At 40.5% G+C, this 18,402-nt stretch overlaps 1 protein-coding gene across 1 annotated transcript in view; it reads left to right on the top strand.

The window, feature by feature from the left end:
- Dnah6 (dynein axonemal heavy chain 6) overlaps window positions 1–18,402 on the top strand; it is a 193,005-nt gene that overhangs the window by 146,275 nt on the left and 28,328 nt on the right. Inside the window, exons 55-62 of the mRNA XM_042690457.1 lie at window positions 1,074–1,277; window positions 2,188–2,313; window positions 3,330–3,494; window positions 3,890–3,957; window positions 9,454–9,634; window positions 11,738–11,917; window positions 14,480–14,713; window positions 17,561–17,696. Coding sequence (XP_042546391.1) covers window positions 1,074–1,277; window positions 2,188–2,313; window positions 3,330–3,494; window positions 3,890–3,957; window positions 9,454–9,634; window positions 11,738–11,917; window positions 14,480–14,713; window positions 17,561–17,696 — 1,294 coding nt within the window. The remainder of the gene's footprint in view (window positions 1–1,073; window positions 1,278–2,187; window positions 2,314–3,329; window positions 3,495–3,889; window positions 3,958–9,453; window positions 9,635–11,737; window positions 11,918–14,479; window positions 14,714–17,560; window positions 17,697–18,402) is intronic.

Raw genomic sequence — 18,402 nt, forward strand, 5'->3', positions numbered from 1 at the left:
ACATAAGTTAGGTAAAGAATACAATTATTTTTTAACAATGTCACCATTTCCCTTGCGTCCTGCCAGTTTTTCCCTCACGATAGCTTTTTTTTCTGGGGGGGAGGGAAGTGTTGGGGCTTGAACTCAGGACCTGGGTACTGTCTCTGAGCTTCTTTTGTTCAAGGCTAGCATTCTACTACATGAGTCACAGAGCCATTTCCAGCTTTTTCTGTTTATGTGGTACTGAGGAACCAAGCCCAGAGTTTCATGCATACTAGGCAAGCACTCTACCCCTGAGCCACACTCCCAACTACTATATCTATCTTTAAAACAAAAAAAAGTTTCTTCTTTTTTTTTTTTGGTTCGACACTGGAACATTAATTCAGTACCTGATGCTTTTGCTTATTGGCTAGCACTCTATCAACTGAGCTATACCTCCCACCCCAAAACTTTTCTTCTATCAGAAAATAGAAGTTCCCATCTATATACACTCTCCGGGGAACTAAATAATGGGAAAGGGTTGAATAGTTGCTTTGATAAAATGACTTCCTGAAACGTTCTTGCCTGCATCCTTGAGTTATAAAACCTGCTGATAGGTTCATCAAGACTCTACAAGAGCTCCAGTCCAGTTCAGCCATGTTTCTCACTGGGGCAGGGAGTGGGGCAGACAGTGCTCTGAATGACTGTACTTTTCCAGGAAGGAAACAAGAAGCTAATCTCCCTCTTTCCAACTACTGATTTCTAGTAGCATAATAACCCCAGACTTCTCCACATGTTCCCAAGGCCCTCCCAAAAGGGGCACTACACCTAGGTTTGAAAATCACTGTGACAGCCGGGTCTTTTCACATGAAGAAGCTGAAGTTCAGACAAGGGAGTGACATACCCAAAGTCTTAGTTAATGGCATAGTTCTAGCACCAGGTCTCCAGATTTTTAATTGACTTTTATACCTTATTCTTTGATGGCAAGAACCTGCAGAGACTGGTACAATCCAGTTCTTCTAGCAACTGGCTTTTTCCTGCATACCACTTAGTGTAGGCCCTCACTTACTGAGTGTTTCCTCACTATATACACACAAGCTTCCCTCTTTGTATAGCTTATAGAATGCTGGATTGAGTACTGCCAGGAACTGCAGATCCCAATTGACCCTTCCTTCAGTCTCATTAACATCCTTGGAGATCCCTATGAAATAAGGCAATGGAACACGGATGGACTGCCTCGCGATGTGACATCAACAGAAAATGGCATTTTGGTTACTCAAGGGAGACGATGGCCGCTGATGATTGACCCCCAGGATCAGGTAGGTAACAAATGCTTGTGATGAGCAGCCAATTCAACCTGCTTAACATTGGTCTGTCTCTCATGAATTGCAAGATTTATCTTTGTAACATTATGGAAATTTAGACCTAGAGAGAAAGAGTTTAGAAGCCAACTAGTCGAAGTCTCTCAATTTGTGGATACAGGAAATAGGAAAGAACTTGTTTGTTTGTTTGTTGTGTGCTTGTCTTAGAGTTTGAACTCAAGGACTGGGTGCTGTCCCTAAGCTTTTGTGCTCATGGCTAGCATTCTACCACCTGAGCCACAGCTCCATTTCTGGCTTTTTTGTGGGGTAATTAATTGGAGATCAGTCTCACAGACGTTTTTGCCCAGCTGGCTTTGAATCATGATCTTCAGATCTCAGCCTCCTGAGTAGTTAGAATTACAGACATGAGCCACTGGCACCTGGCAAGAAAAAACATATTTAAGTGTTGATTTTTGATTGGTTTGTTTAGGGGGCCGACCATTTATTTGCTGCTATTCAGGAAAAATTGACAGAAATTCATCCTTACAGAGTCCTTGCTCCTAAAGAGTCAAAGGGAAGTCCTCATATGATAGAATTTAGGGTGAGCTTGCTTGGAATTTACACTCTCATCTGTTCCCCTAAGTCCATGTATCAGATTAAACTAAGTAGGAACTGGAAAGGGGAGCCATTGTGAATGCTCGAGAGACAACCTTGAATGCCAGAAGCATGGACTTTTTCCAGGTGACCCTTTTCTTTATTTGTTTTAAAGTTGAACTAAAGGAGGACTCTTTCTAAACATTAAACTTAAATGGTTGTATTGAATAAGAGATCGTTTTATTTTGTCATATTTTAAGTCTCCAGTGTGCTTCTTGATTGCACAAAACTTCTAAACTTTTTGATAAAATGTCCCCTGTGCTCTCTTATACAGGCCAATCGCTGGATAAGGAACAAGGAAAGCAAAAATGGGTTAAAGATCATTAAACTTACAGATAATAATTTCTTGCGATTACTTGAAAATTCCATCCGACTTGGTTTACCTGTCTTACTAGAAGAGGTTTGCCTTTCACTTTCTTTTCTTACTCTAGTTCCCAAGTTCTCAGATCACATCTGGAATTCTACACAGACCACAACTGCACAATACAAGTGGCATCAATCAAGCCTGGTACCAATGGCTCACATCTGTAATCCTAGCTACTTGAGAGGCAGAAAATGGGAGGATAGAAGTTCAGGGCCAGACCCTTTTTCAGTCCATACCTGGGTGCAGTGGTATATACCAATCTTCTTAAGCTACGTAGGAGGCTAAGATTGGGAGGATTACAGTTCTGGGCCAGCTGAACAGTAAAAGTACATGAGATTTCACCTCAACAGAAATAAGCTGGCCATTGATTTGCTCTTTATATAATAGTACATTCTCATATAAGAAGTACTTTGTTTGTTAATGAATTTTTCATTTTCAGGCACCGTCTTGGTGTTAACAGGGTCATTGTAAGTTTTCTGACACTGCTAATTCATAGGGCTCATTGTGAGCCTTAAACATTAGAAAATTGGTTGTTTTAAACTTTTGTGCAGATATTTCTTCATATTATTTTCATATTATTTTAATATTATTTAGCTGGGGGGGTTGTTTCTATAATCCTTTAAAGCAGTTTTTTTTAACTCCCAGCTCAGAAGTTTGTTTTCAAGATATAGTTTGCCAGTCCCTTAGAATAACCATAAAATAGACAGGCCCTGACTTGTACGGGTACTATTGAGGGGTAGCAATGCTCCCTAGCCAGTCCTTTCTTAGCCTATTTCCTATAGGGGTGAATAGTGTACAGGATTAGTCTAAATAAATGCACTTGCTTCATCTGTTCTTATGTCCTTAGGTTGTTGGTAATATAATCATTGGCAAATACACACTGTTGGAAGTAGTATGAAGACATTGAGATAGACACATAGATATCTAGATAAAATGTGGTTTTAAAAAATGCTTAAAGTAAATTTTGAGGCCTTTTAAGGAATTTTGAGTTTTATGCTATGCATTTTAATTCTTCGTTGTTTTCATTGTTTTGTTTTGTTTCCGTTTTGAAGCTCAGAGAAACCCTGGATCCAGCTCTAGAACCCGTTCTTTTGAAACAAACGTTCATCAGTGGTGGGCGACTACTCATTCGTCTTGGAGACTCAGACATTGATTACGATAAGAACTTCCGGTTCTATATGACCACCAAGATGTCAAATCCCCATTATCTGCCTGAGGTATGGGCTGCCAGTCAGATTATTGTGTGCCATGGATCTCTGAAGTGTAGTGGCTCTCCCGATGGGGAAAGGAGTTAACGACGTCTGCCTTTCTCCTTCTTCCTTCTGTGTAGGACCCCCTTGCCCCTGTAGTCACCAGTCACCCTCTCCTCACTGTCTAGTTGGAACTCAGGCCCTGGCTCACCCAGACAAAGCAGACCAAGGCCCCTGCCTCATGGTACTGTGCCACGGAAGTCTTATAGAATTCGAAAGGCACATCATGCTTAGAGTGTTGAAGTGCATGCACAGTCAGACTGCAATACAGTCTCTGGATAATGATGAGCCATGTTCCAATAAAGAAAGCACTACTTTTTTTTATCAATGTGCACTTAAGCATTTCTATACTTCTCTTCCAGGTATGCATTAAAGTTACCATCATCAATTTCACTGTAACAAAATCAGGTCTGGAGGACCAATTGTTAAGGTAAAAAAAAAAAAAAAAAAAAAAGAAGTGGGAGGGAAGGGAATGGAAACAAGAAGGCAATTGCTTAGAAGTTTGACAAAGAAAAAACATTAGTGTGTAAAAGCATCCCACATAACTCAACCCAAGCAAATAGTAAATGACTACTCAAGAAGCAGTAGATTGCCAGGCACCGGTGGCTCACTCCTGTAATCCTAGCTACTGAGGAGGCTGAGATCTGAGGATCATGGCTCAAAGCCAGCCCAGGCAGGAAAGTCTGTGAGACTCTTATCTCCAATAAACCACTAGAAAACCAGAAGTAGAGCTGTGGCTCAAGTGGTAGAGCACTCACCTTGAGCTGAAGAGCTGAGGGATAGCGCCCAGGTCCAGAGTTCAAGCCCCATGACTGACAAAGAAAAGAAAAAAAACAGAAGATTGGGAGGTCAAGGCCAGCTTAGGAAAAGTTAATGTGACCGGATCTCAGAAACAAACTTCTTTAAAGGTGGAAAAGGAAATCATGAATCAAGTGGTAGAGTGTTTACCTAGCAAGTACAAGGCCTTGCGGTCAATCCCAAGGATTGAAAAAAAAACGTTAATAAAAAAGTAAATGGCCAATTTCTGCTAAGGATTGTTTTTGCTATTTGGCTCTTTTATTGTTCCATGTGAATTTTTGGATTGCTTTTTCTATTTCCTTGAAGAATGAGATATTGGGATATTGATAGGTATCGCATTGAATTTGTAGAGAGCCTTTGGCAGTATTGCCATTTTCACGATGTTAATCCTCCCAATCCAAGAGCATGGCAGGTTTTTCCACTTCCTTAGTTCTGCTTTAATTTCTTTTTTCAGGATTTTAAAGTTTTCATCATAAAGGTATTTCACTTCTTTAGTTAAGTTAACTCCTAGGCATTTTATTTTTTGTGGGGCTATTACACAAAGAGTTGCTTTCCTGATTATAGCCACGAGCTTCTCATTATTGGCATACAGGAAAGCCATTGATTTTTGAGGGTTGATTTTGTATCCTGCTACTTTGAATCAGCTCAAGTAACTTGGGAATGGAGTCCATGGGGCTCTTTAAATACAAGATCATGTCAATTGCAAGGAGGGAGAGTTTTACTTCATCTTTCCTTATTTGGATCCCCTTTATGTTTGCATCTTGTTCTATTGCTCTTGCTAGGCATTCTAATACTAAATTGAAGAGAAGTGGAGAGAGTGGACATCCTTGTCTTGGGTCTCATATCTAAATTATACTTAGAACTCAAAAAATTATATCCCCCAACAACAAATCCTCAAAGAAACAACTGCCCAATTAATAAGTGGGCTAAAGACTTAAAGAGATACTTCTCTGAAGAGGAAGTAAGAATGGCCAATAGACACATGAATAGATGCTCAACTTCTCTAGCCATAAAAGAAATACAAATCAAAACAACATTGAGATACTACTTCACCCTAGTTAGAATGACTACAATCAAGAAATCTAATAACAGATGCTGGAGGGGATATGACCAAAGGGAACTCTACTGCATTGTTGGTAGGAATGTAAACTTGTTCAACCACTTTGGAAAGCAGTATGGAGGTTCCTCAAAAGACTCCACATAGAGCTCCCCTATGACCCAGCAATCCCACTTTTGGGCATTCACCCAAATGTTTACAAACAAGACCACACTAAAGCTACCAGCACGACTATGTTTATTGCAGCATTATTCACCATAGCTAAGATATGGAACCAACCCGGATGCCCCTCAGTAGATGAATGGATCAAGAAAATGTGATATATATATATATATATATATATATATATATATATATATATATATATATGTATATGTGTGTGTATATATATGTGTGTGTGTATACACACACACACACACACACACACACACACACAAACACACAATGGAATTCTATGCTCCATCAGAAAAAATGACACTGCCCCATTTGTTAGCAAATGAAAAGATGTGGAAAAAATTATATTAAGTGAAGTAAGCCAGCCCAAAGAAACATAGGTACCATGGTTTCCCTTATTTGCAATAACTAATATATGTCTAGCAGAAAAGGTCCAAAGCTATGTACATATGACCATATAAGATGATGTAAGTGAAATGAACCCCAAGATAGGACACAAGAGGTTTTATCTTTCTTGCTGTTGTTTTTAATGTACTTATAAGATATAATGTACTGTGTGAATTTTTTTTGTTCCTTTTGTATGTTCTACCCCCATTGTATAACCCCTGTTTTCACTGTATTTGATTCTGGTGCCCTGCATCTCGTATATACATTTTTCTAATTTGGGGAGGGGAAGGGAAATAACAAAATGCTGAAATAAGGATACAGGTTGACCCATTGTAGCAATGAGACGTACAAGGCAGTATGTTGAAAATGAACTTTACAACTTTTCGAGGGGTGGGAAAGAGTTGAGGAGGTGAGAAGGGGAGGGATGGTAGGGAAAAACAAAGGAAGGGTAATAAGGCTCAATAGAAAATGTACTCATTACTTTACTCATATAACTGTAACCCCTCTGTACAGTATCTTTACAATAAAAACTATATATTAAAAAATAGTAAATGGCCAAGCTCTTCACCATTGTTACAGTTGCTCACAGCCATTGAGCTGGCCTAGAGTCATCTCAAAGAGGTCAGAGACTTATTTAAATTCCACTTTGTCCCTCTGGTTGCCAGCTAGTGAATGAAGTCCATCATTCTGTTATTGCTATAAACTCACTGTTTCCCATCTGTGAAGAAACAGCAACTCCAAATTTACTCTCCCTGGGTTCACTGGTCTCTAGATATTTCATTAGAATAGTTAATTATGTCTACAATGGTCCACTTCAAAAAAGTAAACATCTTCCCTTGGTATATTCTGGATGTGATTAAATTCTGATTTTTCAAAACATGGAATTATGAATTATTAATATTAGTGGTCAGAATTAGCAAGAGGTTCAAGAGCAAAAGTTTTTAAATTTTTCTTAAAATACTAATGTTGTACTAGGCACTGAAGCTCATGCCTATAATCCTATCTACTCTGGAGGCTGAGATCTGAAGAACACAATTTGAAGCCTGCCCAGACAGAAATATTGCTCAAGTAGTAGAACACCAACTTTGAGAAAAAAAGAAAAAGAATAAAAAAAACTAATGTTACTATGGTTAAAACCAATGAGATAGCTCAATGGTAACTAATTAGATAGATAGATAGATAGATAGATAGATATTTAAATAAACATGTATCACTTAACATTAAGGATACATCTTGAGAAATGTGTTGTCATGGAAAATCATAAAGAGTATTTATAGAAAGATAGTACATCAGTACATTAGTATGGGACATAATCTTACAAATCTTACAAATGCAGTTCATTATTGACAGAAATGTCACTATGCAGCACATGACCATATTTGACCAACATGTGTATATTAACTTCAAAAACATAATTTGAGTTCATGTTATTTAAAAGTGCACTTTATGTTCAAGTCAAGATCATCCCAGTTTATATCCGTTACCACTGAACTAAGACCTATTTTCCTTGTTTCTTTTAGGAATTCTTCCAGCTGCTAACTTAAGTTAAGCCACATTAATTTCTTTCCAATTAAAGGGAATTTTAAAGCCTTTTATTGATGTATTCTAAAAACATGGCTGAATATTTGGCATACCTTTTATTTCTGTGAATAGCTAAACTTACCTATGTCACTAAACTGCCTGGACAAAAAGTGCCCAAGGAGAAGGGCAATGTTGAGACCAGCATGTGGGGGAGAGGGGAGGTGCAGAATCTTCCTGCTCTTCTGCATGACTGATGGCTCTGAAAGGAGACTCGGTGGCCTGTATTCTGTGGAGAGGGCAGCTCAGTCCACCTGGATCCTGAGACACTATCATCTTGTTCATTTGCCCTGTTCTGCTCTTGAAAGCCCTCACCATTCTAAACACCAGAGTTCAGCCCCCTGCCTCCTAGACACTGAGACCAAAACTCTCAGTCCTTTTAGTGTGGCACTAGACCCTATTCTGTTTCAAGGACTTCCCTTAATCCACTCAGACAGCCTACTGTTTTGCTCTTTTTTTTACTTATTGTTATATCGTGAAGTTTATTCCATGTCTATGTACATGTAAATACACATTCAGAGAAAGTGCTTTAGAAGGATGTACGTTGGTCAAACACAGTGATCACCACTAGGAAGACTTTAGCTTTTGAGATGGAAAGGTTTCCTGAGGAAAAGAAACTCTGACTTCATATTTTTTTCTTTTTTTATAAGAACAGATACATGTATTATGTATACAAGTAATAATAACTATATTTTTTACAGGATTTCTTCTTTTTTTAATGTTTATTTTTTTATTGTGAAAATACTGTACAGAGGGGTTACAATTACATGGGCAAGAAATGAGTACATTTCTTATCAAGCATTGTAGCCTCCTCCTTTGTTTCCCCTTCCCATCCCTTCCCATCCTCCCCCCCCACCCAATCATCCCCGCCCCCCCACCAAAGTTGTAAAGTTCGTTTTTGACATAATGACTTATACTTCTCATTGTTGCAATGGGTCCACCTGTATCCCTATTTAAATGATTTGTTTTTCCCCTTCCCCTCCACAAATTATACCCACATCATATACAGTGAAAGCAGGGGTTATACTGTGGGGGAAGGACATACAAAGCAACAAAGAAATGATCTTAGAAATGATCTTAGAAACAATTGCATGAAAGAAAAAAAAACATTTGAATACATATCTTAGGGTTCATTTCCCTAACATCACCTTATCTGACCTTTTCTGTTTGACTCAGACATATTCTAAATATTGCAAATAAGGGAAACCATGGGACCTATGTTTCTTTGGGCCTGGCTTACTTCACTTAATATAATTTTTTCCAAGCCTTTCCATTTCCTAACAAATGGGGCAATGTCATTCTTTCTGATGGAGGCATAGAATTCCATTGTGTATATGTACCACATTTTCTTGATCCATTCATCTACTGAGGGGCATCTGGGTTGGTTCCATATCTTAGCTATAGTAAATAATGCTGCATACTTTAAAGCTTAAAAGGGGTGTTTCATAAAAGTGGTGGGGTTTTTTCAGTCTTCCACATCAATATAAAAAAGAATAATGTAGGCAGCATTTTCAGCTTGGCTCAAGCTAATTAGAGAGAGAGATCAAATGTTAGAGAGCCAGAAGCAAGTTTCTTGAGAGTTAGTAAAGGCTGTCATAATGATGGCAGGCACAGATCTCTGAAAAATAGGACTAAGAATCAGAGCTGACAGAGGCTGCAATGCTTGGTAAGAAATGTATGCATTATCCTGCCCATGTAATTGTAACCCCTCTGTACAGTATGTTCTCAAATAAAATAAAATAAAATTAAAAAAAAAAAAGAATCAGAGCTGACAGTAGAAGAGACAAATTGAGCATTCAGATTTGGCTAGTGGCATGACTAGCTATCTTAATAGCTCTCTAAATAAGAACAATTACAAACATAGAAAGAGACATAAAAATAACTTTAGGTCACTGACAAAGGATAATTCAGGTCTCCCAACTTTGGTTCTAGTGATGTAGTGCGACTTGAAAAACCTGACTTGGAAGAACAAAGAATTCAGCTCATTGTAAGGATCAACAGTGACAAAAACCAGCTGAAAGCTATTGAAGATAAAATTCTGAGAATGCTCTTTCAGTCTGAAGGAAATATTCTAGACAATGAGGAACTTATTGATACCCTCCAAGAATCAAAGGCAAGTGGAATCATTTCTTCTTACTCCTGATTGCAGCTTATACTCCCTTCAACTTGCAAGTTTCTTATTTTAAAACAAGTCCTATATTCTCTGAACACTGCTAAAGCCAGATTGTAGTTACCAAACCCAGCTGAAGCATAAGAGTTCCAGTGTTCTCTGGCAAAAAAAGAAAAAGAAGAAGAGACGGCTCCACTTTCCCAATTCTGCATTATCAAAGCCTCAGGCTTCCTAGGGAATAAGGAAATATTTGTTATTGGGCCTCCATGACCCAACTGGTGCCATATTGACTTCCCTTTTCTATTTCCATGAAAGCTTTGGCTGTGTCCAGGATTAAAGATTTCCCCCAACTCTACCATTTATTTCCCCTTGGTGCCTAAATACAGGGGAGAGTTTGAGTCTTCTGATTCCTAGACACAACTTCTATATTAAATCCTTCCCCTCCTTTTCCTATTGGGTAGAGTCAACAGATTAGATTTAAACCCTTCAGTGTGGCTAAGCAAATGTAGCCATTGACCACTCAGGACCTGGCTTCTGAACTAAGATGTGCTGCTAGTATAAAATAACACACAAGGGGCTGGGAAGGTGGCTCAGTGGTAGAGCGCTTGCCGTGCATGCATGAGGTCCTGGGTTCGATTCCTCAGCACCACATAAGCAGAGGGAAAAAAAAAAGCTGGAAGTGGCGCTGTGGCTCAAGTGGTAGAGCGCTAGCCTTGAGCTGAAGAGCTGAGGGACAGCACCCAGGCCCAGAGTTCAGGCCCCATGACCAGACCCAAAATAAATAAATAAATAAATAACCACCAGATTTCAAATACTTGTATTAAACTTGTAATCTTTATTGTTATTGATGCACATTGATTTTGGTTATGTTAAGTTAAACAAAACATTGTTTAAACTAATTTTACTTGTTTTATTTTATTTTTCATAAACTGGGAAATTTGAGGCTTCTATGTGGCTGCCATTGGGTTTCTATTGGTAAGCACTGATCTAGACAGAAGTCTGATGGATCCCATCAGCTCTCCTTCCATCCAGCCAATACAGACAGGCTGATCCCATAATGACTTTTGTGGTTCTGCACTAACGCCTTTCTGGAGAAAAGGAACTCCCAACCCAGGAATATCTATGTTGAAAAGCAGCAGGGGAGGGAGGAAACAGGAGCAGACAGTAATAGAGAGACTATGAGACATAGAAAAGAGAATCTTAGAAAGCCAAAAGCCTTCCCAGAGCCACAAAGAAAAACAAAAGAACAACAGAAGACCTTGGAAACAGCTCCTCACTTTAGTTCCATAGCCCTTCACAAACATCAGCTTCTCCCTCCACTGTAAGGTGTTTCCTTATGTCTACACCTGGCAATGCCAGAAAAAGAATACTTATATTAAACTATCTTTTCCATCCAGGGTGGATTATAGGATCATTTCCTTCCAATGTTTCTTTGCCCCGCTTTTAGGCATTCCCTGGGTGTCCCTTCTTTCTTTACACATGTCTGCACTGCTCATGAAAAAGTTAAGAGATCCATTGGGTAGTGCTGTCTTAATGTTTCTGTTTTGGAGTAATTCAGATAGGCATATTAGAGAAATCCTAAGAGATCCATTGGGTAGTGCTGTCTTAATGTTTCTGTTTTGGAGTAATTCAGATAGGCATATTAGAGAAATCCTGATCTAGTCTTTTCAGGGCTTCTTTTTTTTTTTTTTTTGGGTCCGGTCATGGGGCCTGAACTCTGGGCCTGGGTGCTGTCCCTCAGCTCTTCAGCTCAAGGCTAGCGCTCTACCACTGGAGCCACAGCGCCACTTCCGGCATTTTTTCTGTTTATGTGGTGCTGAGGAATCAAACCCAGGGCCTCATGCTTGCAAGGCATGCAACTCTACCACTGAGCTACCTTCCCAGCCCTTTTCAGGGCTTCTTAAATTTCCCATTCCCCTTTGCCAGAACTCCAGAAAGAGGGAGGGCCAGCTCAGTCAGAGGAAGTCCTGAGACTCAGCATCGCTCTGGAACCCCCTTATTAAAATCACCAAGTCATTCTGTCTGATTTCTTTCCTAGAACTGACTTCAAAAGTCCTCAGTATTTTCTGAAACAAACCCCTGAGAATTTATTGTATGTCTATGCAGATCACTTCTGGTGCCATTAAAATCAGGCTGAAAGAAGCAGAGGCCACTGAGCAGATGATCAATGTGGCCCGGGAGAAGTATCGCCCAGTAGCCACTCAAGGCTCTGTGATGTACTTTGTCATTGCAAGCCTTTCAGAAATAGATCCTATGTATCAGTATTCATTAAAATACTTTAAACAGGTAAGTGCAATGGTGGTGGTGGTGGTGGTGGTGGTGGTGGTGAGATCCATCTTTGTGGCTTCCCTATAAATCCTGTTGAAGCATTCCTGCTACAGAACAGCCATGAGATCAAATTGGGTTATCGGGTAGAGCTTTCCTGGAGGGCAGAGGCATGCTTCAAGTATGGCCTCATCAGGAATGATGGTGCACACCTGCAGTCTCAGCCACTGGAGAGACAGAGGTAGGAGGATCAAGGTGGAAGGCCAGCCTGGGAATGAGACCCTATCTCTCCCCCATCCCACCCTACCCCCCCCAAAAAAAAAAAACCTGAGAAGCAAATGGACTGGAAGCATGATTCAAACAAGCATAAGAACCTGGGTTCAATCCTCAATATGGAAGAAGAGCGATCATTATGTCTCCTAAAGATTCCAATACCCAGTATGCACAGCACACTGGAGAGGAAGAGAGGAAAGCTGCTTTGCAAACCACATTTTCTCTTGGTTTCCTCAACTAATTTGTGTGTTTTCCTTCTTGCCTGTCTGTCTTTTGTTCTACGAGTCACAGCGCTCCTCCACTTATCTATGCTTTCTCTGCAGTGGTCCCATTTCCTTTCTGCTGTTAGTGTTGTCTGTGTTAGTGTTGTCTGTGTTAGTTACTAACAGCACCAACTCCAACCAAGCTCACTTCTCATGTCTTTTATTTTTTTTCCCAGAATGTTTATACAACAGTCTTTCTCCTCTTTCCCACTGGCTTTAAGAAAAACCTCTGCTGGCATCAATGGCTCACACCCGTAATCCTAGTACTCAGGAGGCTGAGATCTGAGGCTTGTGGTTCGAAGCAGTCCATGAGACTTTTATCTCCAATAAGCTATCCAGAAAAAAAAAAAGTCAGAAGTAAAGAAGTTTAGGAGAGTGCCTAGACTCTGAGGTCAAGCTCCAAGATCAGTACAAAAAAAAAAAAAAAAAAAAAAGGATAGAAAGAAGGAAGGAAAAAGAAAAAGGAAATGCTTTCCTTTGTTCCTCCCATGATTGTGAGACTCTCTGGCTTTATTTCTGTCTCTTTACCTTATCTTATACTCACAGTTGAGTTTGATCGAATCTCTGGCGAACAGGGTATTTTCACTCCTTGTTGACTTAGCAGCAGGACACCTGAGCTGGCTTTAATAAGATATATATTCAAATGTTTTTTTTTTCTTTCATGCAATTGTTTTCTAACACATTTATAAGATGATTTCTTTGTTGCTTTGTATGTCCCTCACCCAAAGTATAATCCCTGCTTTCACTGTATTTGATGTGGGTATAATTTGTGGAGGGGAAGGGGAAAAACAAATCGTTTAAATAGGGATACAGGTGGACCCATTGCAACAATGAGATGTACAAGTCGTTATGTCGAAAATGAACTTCACAACTTTGGTGCGGCTGGGAGGAGGGGGAGCCCAGAGAGGATTGGGGGGGGGGGGGGGACTGGGGGAGGCTGGGAAGGGATGGGAAGGGTAAACAAAGGAGGAGGCTACAATGCTTGATAAGAAATGTACTCATTATCTTGCCCATTGTAACCCCTCTGTACAGTATTTTCACAATAAAAAATTAATAAATTTTAAAAAAATAAAATGCAGTCCTCCCAATCTCAGCCTCCAGAACAGCTAGGATTCCAAGTGTAAGTCACTGACATAGACAAAACACAGTTCTTGATCTACCTTTGTCCTCAGTTGGCTGCCAGCTTCCAGTCTGTTTTGATCTCCCATGCGGAGCCTGTCTCGATCCTAGGAGTTGGGCAGATAGCCCCAGAGTTTCTTCTCACCTTTGTCCCTCAGGCTGTGGCACATGACTCATCTTCCCCTGGTTGAACTTGGCAGTAGTCTCTGCTATATGATCCCCTTACCCTGTAACTTCTGGGCAGACTTGTGTGTTCAGGCTCTCCTCAGCTTCCCCACACATCTGGGGCCTCAGGAATTTGGGGATCTGCCTTAGATGGTACTTGGAAGTTTCAGGAAATGGGTAGGCCTAATCTGACCTTTCCATTTCTAATCCATCCACACCATCTCAGCTGCCTTTCCAGTGTCCTTATAATATGGGACACCACTAGGGGAGAAACTGCTCTCAAGGTTATTTTTTTTTTAAGTCAGCTTTTCTTATTTCAAGACAAATTCTAGCATATTTTTTTCCACTTCCTGAGAATGACCTTAGGAAAACACTAAGGAAAATGCAAGAGCTTACCTGGTCTTTAACAGCTCTCTTCTTAAAGGAAGAAGTTATCAACTATAAACCGACAATGTGAGAAAAAAAAAATGGTCCTGTAAGCTCATCTCCATTTTTCAGAGTTTCTTCTATCAAGTGACACATTTTGAATATTGTCCAGAGTTTGGCATTAGTCTATTTCTGGTAAATGGGAGAGGGAACATAAGTATCACTTGTGTCGACTTGGAATGAGTTCTAGATTGTTCTCATAGGACAGTGTTCACCTCCCGTGCTGCGATCTTGCTTGCTGAATGTGGAGGTAGGGAGGAAGAGAAGGAACAGAGATTTTTTTTTTCCTTCACAGAGAATGATTTAATTCACAGATATTGTTCTCTCTTTCTCACAGTTATTCAATACAACCATTGAAACCTCAATGAAGTCAGATGACCTACATCAGCGACTGAACATACTCCTGGAACAAACTCTCCTGACTGCCTACATCAATGTTTCCAGGGGACTGTTTGAACAGCATAAGCTCATCTACAGCTTTATGCTCTGTGTGGACATCATGCGTCAGCACGGATCAGTAACCGAAGCCGAATGGAATTTCTTCCTGCGTGGTTCTTCAGGGATGGAAAAGGTAACTGTTCCTCATTCAGAGGGTTAAGGTGGTTCCAGGTAGAGAAGCACCTTCCCACACTCCATGGAGACTGTGGCAGCTGCAGGTTGTAAGTTTGGCTGTGTGGCTCATTGGAGAGGGAGCTGCAGAGAGGGAAGCCCAGGTTATAGTGCAGCACAGTGTCCAGCCAACAGTATCCTCACCTGCATGACTAACCAGTGAGCTAGATCTTATGCAAAGTTGACCACCTGACAAATATGAAGCATGTTTTTGTATAGCTAATCAGAGAAGCTAAAGAACTTTCCAGAACACACTAATGTATGATAAGAGTCTGATTCTAAGGTATTTTTTGTTGTTGTTGTTCCTTTGTTTGTTTGTTTGTTTGTTTGTTTTGGGGGGGAGGTTGTGGAGCTTGAACTCTGGGCCTGGGCACTGTCCCTTAGCTCTCCAGCTCAAGGCCAGCGCTCTACCATTTGGGCCACAGTGCCACTTGTGGTTTTCTGGTGGTTTACTGGAGATAAGCGTTTCCCAGCCTTTCCTGCCTGGGCTTGCTTTGAACTGCGATCCTCAGATTTCAGCCTCCTGAGTAGCTAGTATTACAAGCGTGAGCCACCAGCACCCAGCTTGATTCTAAGGTTCTAAAGCCCTTGTCCATTCCAGTATGAGCTGCTACTTTTCATGAGCAGCATATTTTGAAAAGTTTAAAATATGCTTTAAACACCATCACTTTAAAATGTGTTTTAAATACCATCATGTATGTAAAGTGTGTTTTAAATACCCATCAGTCTCAAAATTTAAAAATACCCAACAACCATCTTCAAAATTTTTTTTTCTGAAGTTTTTGTTTTGGTTTTGGATATATCAACATTTATTCAGTATTTCCATGACCAAAGATATATAATCCATGAGACAGCATGATTAACACTAGTAAAAGACTATGCAAGCCGGGCGCCGGTGGCTCACCCCTGTAATCCTAGTTACTCAGGAGGCTGAGATCTGAGGATCACAGTTCAAAGCCAGCCCGGGCAGAAAAGTCCCTGAGACTCTTTTCTCCAATTAACAAATAGAAAACTGGAAGTGGTGCTGTGGCTCAAGCAGTAGAGCATTTGCTTTGAGCTGAAGAGCGCAAGGACAGTGCCCAAGCCCAGGGTTCAAGCCCCTCGACCAAAAAAAAAAAAAGACTATGCAGGCACTCTACCTCTTGAGCTATACCTCCAGCACCCATTGCTTTGGTTATCTTTTATATAGGATCTAAAATGGACTGTGGTAATAGCTGCACATAGATGGGGTTTGTGTGTATACTCAGCTCTATAACTGTTAATATACTTACAGTCATTGGATTATATATGTGTTTGTTGTCTAAAGTTTTGAACCCAGGGCCTCATACTTTTTAAGCAAGGGGTAACTTGAACTACACCCAAGCCCTTTTGCTTTGATTATTTGTGAAAATGGTAGTTGTGTTTTGGTTAGGTCAGCCTGGACCACAGTCCTTCTATTTATACTTCTACAAACTAGGGTGACAGGTGCATACTACTGCACCTATCTTTTTTATATTGGTGGTGGTCATGGTGTTGTTGACATGGAGTTTTGAAAATTTTTCATCTGGCTGGCCTCAAACTGTAATTCTCCTGATCTTTACCTCCTAAGAAGTTAGGAATATAAATGTGAGCCACTAGGCCTACCTGGATTGTATACTGTGAATAGGTCAGTTGTAAGAGATGAGATTTGTTTTTGGTTTTTTGTTGTTTCTTTTGTTTTGTTTTGTTTTTTGTCAGTCATGCGGCTTGAACTCTGGGCCTGGGTGCTGTCCATCAGCTCTTCAGCTCAATGCTAGCACTCTACCACTTGAGCCACAGTGCCACTTCCGGTTTTCTGATGGTTTATTGGCGATAAGAGTCTCATGGACTTTCCTGCCCAGGCTGGCTTTGAACTCTGATCCTGAGATCTCAGTCTCCTTTGTAGCTAGGATTATAGGCATGAGCCACCGGCACCAGCAGGATGTGCTATTTGTATCTAATGAATCTGTTTTGAATTTTAGTATAGAACATGAGGCAAATATTCTGGGAATTTTCAAAGAATTGTCCTTAGTCTATAATCACAGCTATGTCTCACTATTTTTTTTCTTTTTTTTTTTCTTTTTTTTTTTTTGTCTGTCAATTGTGGGGTTTGAACTCAGGGCCTGGGCACTGTCCTTGAGCCTCTCTGTGCTCATGGCTAGCACTTTACCAATTAAGCCACAGCACCACTTCCAGATTTAGAGATAAGAGTCTCACAGGAACTTTTCTGCCAGATCTGGCTTCGAACCATGATCCTCAGATTTCAGCCTCCTGTGTAGCTAGGATTATAGGCATGAGCCACCAGCGCTCAGCTTATTTCTCACTCTTATAAAATTATTTACCATATATGTATGTAATCTTGCCAGGTGGCATACTAGAGACTTCTAAATATATCTATAGTAATTAAATATGTGCTGTCTCAGCTGAGATGACTTGCCCTTGTCGCAGTACTGACGTGCTCCATTCCTCAGCCTCTCCTTCCTTCTAGAGAACTCTAGTTCCACAGACTGATGTGAGATGCTGTGCCAGAGTCTGGAAGAGAGCTTTGGTCTCTGTGCATGTCAGACCGAGAAGACAACCTTGGCCTTCTTATGGCATTATGGTTCATAATTCAATTATATTTCATCAACCGTCCTCTGTGCAGAGGTCCACCGGAGGAGAGACTCAACACCCTTCTGTAGCACCACGTCTTATTACTTGTCCTAGGGAAAAATGAGTTATTACAGCTTGATTGCTCCCTTAAACCAGGTGAAAGGGCATTTTGTGGCTGCCTTTCTGAATTGTTACTTACTTCGTTTTTGCCTTCTTTCAGGAGCGCCCACCTAAACCGGAAGTTCCCTGGCTGCTTCCTGCCACATGGTTTGCATGCTGGGACTTGGAAGAATCCTTTCCAGTTTTTCAAGGCCTTACAAGAGATTTACTATTATTTCCCATTTCCATAGTCATAGGTAATCTGACAAAAAGTACCTGATGTACAGGGGTTGTGTATAAGCTCTAGAATCCTGACTTTTGTGTCTCCTTCAATCTCATCTGCAATGACAATGTGTTTCACTACAAAGTTTCTTCATTTCTCATAGTTAAGAAATTGAGGATTGATTATATTCACAATTTCTTGAGTTCAGTGTTTGGTCCGTGAATTATATATAGTTGGTGTTACCCAGGTTTGAACTCAAGGCCTCACATTTGCTCAGCTAGCCCTTCACCACTGGAGGTATGCCTCCAGTCTTGCTTTATTTGCTGGGTTTTTGTTGTATGTATACCTGTCATGGGGCTTAAACTCAGGGCCTAGACATTTTCCCTGAGCTTTTGTGCTCAAGGCTAGCATTCTACCATTTGAGCCACAGCTCCACATCTGGATTTATTTCACTAGTTAATTGGAGATAAGAATCTCATGGACTTTCCTGGCTGGGCTGACTTCAAACAGCAATCCTAGGATCTCAGCTTCCCGAGTAGCTAGGAATACAAGTATGACCCACCAGTGCCCGGCTGCTAGTTATTTTTACGAGATGGAGCATCTCAAACTTTTCTGACTGTACTGGCTTTGAACCATGATCCCCTACATCTCAACCCCTTGACTAGCCAGGTTTACAGTCATGAGCCACTGGAACCCAGCAACTCTTATTACTGGCACTCAGTAACTGTTATAATAGTTAC

Source organism: Dipodomys spectabilis, unplaced genomic scaffold (genome assembly GCF_019054845.1).
Source record: "Dipodomys spectabilis isolate Male_0828 unplaced genomic scaffold, ASM1905484v1 ptg000137l, whole genome shotgun sequence".
NCBI lineage: Eukaryota > Metazoa > Chordata > Mammalia > Rodentia > Heteromyidae > Dipodomys > Dipodomys spectabilis.